General features: G+C 45.2%; 1 protein-coding gene across 1 annotated transcript in view; it reads left to right on the top strand.

The window, feature by feature from the left end:
- Nucleotides 1-2,920, top strand: part of SPTAN1 (spectrin, alpha, non-erythrocytic 1) — a 64,438-nt gene that overhangs the window by 30,575 nt on the left and 30,943 nt on the right. Inside the window, exons 20-22 of the mRNA XM_008579624.1 lie at nt 491-583; nt 945-1,079; nt 2,173-2,321. Of these exons, the coding sequence (XP_008577846.1) occupies nt 491-583; nt 945-1,079; nt 2,173-2,321 (377 nt within the window). The remainder of the gene's footprint in view (nt 1-490; nt 584-944; nt 1,080-2,172; nt 2,322-2,920) is intronic.

A 2,920-nucleotide genomic window follows, 5' to 3' on the forward strand; every position in this document is an offset into this window, starting at 1 on the left:
GAGGGTTCGGATCCCACATACAGACCGGTTCCCGCTCACTGGCTGAGCGAGGCACGGGAGCAACACCGAGGGTTGCGATCCCGTAGCTGGTCCCTGGTCCGGTACGGGGGCAACACTGAGGGTTGCGTTCCGTTGCCGGACATGGAAAAAGACAAAAGACAAAAAAAAAAAAGCAGGGGAAAGGATAATACTGTAAGTCACAATTAATATTTCCCTGAAATTATTTTTTTTGAGGGGGGGCCAGCTGGCTGGTATGGGGATCTGAACCCTTGACCTTGGTGTTATAACACTGCACTGTAACTAACGGTGCTAACTGGCCAGCCTCTAAACATTGATTTTTATCCAGGGGAGAGAAAATGCAGGGCAGGAGGTAGTCACTTCATTGTGTAACTGACAAAGACCTCCGAGGAGAGGGCATGTTGGCGAGGCAGCCAAGTGTGGGGGGCTTAGGCTTCTTGTGTGGGTGCTGCATGCGTGGTTTGGGTTTCAGGCTCTGCTCAAGAAACATGAAGCTTTGATGTCAGATCTCAGTGCCTACGGCAGCAGCATCCAGGCTTTGCGAGAGCAGGCGCAGTCGTGCCGGGTAAGCTTGGCTGTAGTTTCTGTAGTTATGGGTGACTTGTGGGGAGTGGGCTAGGGATGGGGAGAGGTGAGGGACCCAGATACTTCTAGTAGGTGTTAGGGTCATAGGCAGCATTCTTGTGACTTTATTGTTAACTCTGTGAAAGGAAGGTTCATAGACAGTTTAACATGAGATTTTAAAAAAAATACCAAACAGATAAAGTTCTTGAATCAGATTTTATTGGTAGCTTCAGTGAAGGACTGTCAAAAATATTATTTGGTAAATTTGGTAAATTATTTGTTCAAGCTGGAGCCTGTTGTGTGCTTAGAGGACTTACTGTGGACATCCTTTAACTGTGTTTGCCTTTTCTTTGGATTTTCAGCAACAAGTGGCCCCCATGGATGACGAGACCGGGAAAGAGCTAGTCTTGGCTCTCTATGACTATCAAGAGAAGAGTCCTCGAGAAGTCACCATGAAAAAAGGAGACATTCTTACCTTACTCAACAGCACCAACAAGGCAAGCCTTAGATAGTGGTTGTGTGTATGTTTCACATCAGCACCACCAAGTTTGCTCAGTTGCGTGTCTGGGTGGTTATGTCTCCCCAAAATGAGGCTGGTTTAGAATTCAAAGAGATAGAGTTTCCTGGTCAGTCTTCCACTTAATATACATTTATCCAATACTGCATATGATCACAAAGGTAGTAAATCTGTCTTTTTTTAATTGGTCTTCTGCAAGTAGTATAGAGAATCACAGTACAAGAATAGCCTTTTTTATGATCAATTATCTCTAGGTGGAGTTCTTTCTCTTTTGAGCTGAAGTCTGCTTCTCTCTAACTTGTTCCTGTTGGTTCTTAATCTAGACTATACAGCTACCCCTCCGCCCAGCAGGTAGTTGAAGACAGTCGTGCCATCACCCCAAGTTAAATACCACCTGGTTCCTCAGCCCTTCTTCCTTGACACATTCTGGTTTGACAGTGGCCTCGAAGTGAGGAACACGGTTGTCCACAGATTATCTAACTAACCCTGAGGGATCCTGCCTCCCATCTTCGTTAAGGCTGGAGAAACGTTCTTGGCCATCGTTAGGAAGCTCCTTATTCCCACTTCCCATTTGCCTCATGATGAAAGTTTAAGAAAACCTGTGATTTATGTCTTTCTCTTCACTCTGATTTAAACCTGAACCAATCCTCTGATCTAACTCTATTCAGTTGTCCAGTGTAATTTTCTGTGATGGTCGAAACTTTGTATGTCTGTGCTGCCCCTATGGTATCCACTAGCCACATGTGATAGTAAGAACGTGAAATACGGCTAGGGCAGCTGAGTTTTTTATTGAATTTAATTCTAACTTACTGAAAGTTGAATAGGCCCATGCAGCTAATGGCTGCCATGTTGGACGGCGCAGCCCTGGAGCATCTAAGCAGAGAGAGATCAGGAAGGGATTGAATTTTCAGGCCTTATGTAAAGTGAATTTGATACTGTCACAGGCTTCTTAAAATAATTAGAGCCCTCTTTGGTGTGCATGCTCATGTATGCACACACACAGGCCTCTGTGGATTCTCCCTCTCTCCAGGAAGGAATTTGCTTTCAATTCTCTTTCTATTTTTTCCACTTAGGACTGGTGGAAAGTGGAAGTGAATGATCGTCAGGGTTTTGTGCCAGCCGCATACGTGAAGAAATTGGACCCCGCCCAGTCAGCCTCCCGGGAGAACCTCCTGGAGGAGCAAGGCAGCATAGCACTACGGCAGGAGCAGATTGACAATCAGTAAGGACCATACATACTGTCGTCGCAGAGGGCCAGGTGTCACATAGGGCTTAATGCTCACCACACAAGACCAAGGGTTAGGCAGGTCCTGAGTCTTCTAGGGCCCTTCTGCGTGCCTCCTGCTTTCCCCACGTCACTTGTAACCCACAGACCTCCCTGACTGAGCCTAAAATCCCTGACTGATATCTTATTTTCCTTTTTCTTTCCCCTGTGTGTTCATGAGTTTCTTTTCCTAAACAGCATTTTTCTAATCATTGCCATCTTAACCATTGTCTTCTGGTTCAAGATACTTTTTGAAATTGGATTTTCAGATGTGCCACACCCTTACCTTATTAAAGATGTGCCTTTGAAAGGCTGCTCTCTCTCCCATGGCTTTGTGTTCTGGGAATGGACTTTATTCTTTATGAGATGGCTCTGTCCTGTCTCCCATGGCTGAGACACCATATTGCCCTGTGTTCCTCCATCAGGGTATATCATACTCCACTAATGAAATCAACAGCTTCAGACTTATGGGAAGTACCCAGAAAATACGTTCCCACTAGAGATAAGAATTAATGGAATTTTTCTGACCCTAGTGATCCTTGAAAAGACCAGAGTTA

This window comes from Galeopterus variegatus, unplaced genomic scaffold (genome assembly GCF_000696425.1).
Source record: "Galeopterus variegatus unplaced genomic scaffold, G_variegatus-3.0.2 Scaffold80, whole genome shotgun sequence".
NCBI lineage: Eukaryota > Metazoa > Chordata > Mammalia > Dermoptera > Cynocephalidae > Galeopterus > Galeopterus variegatus.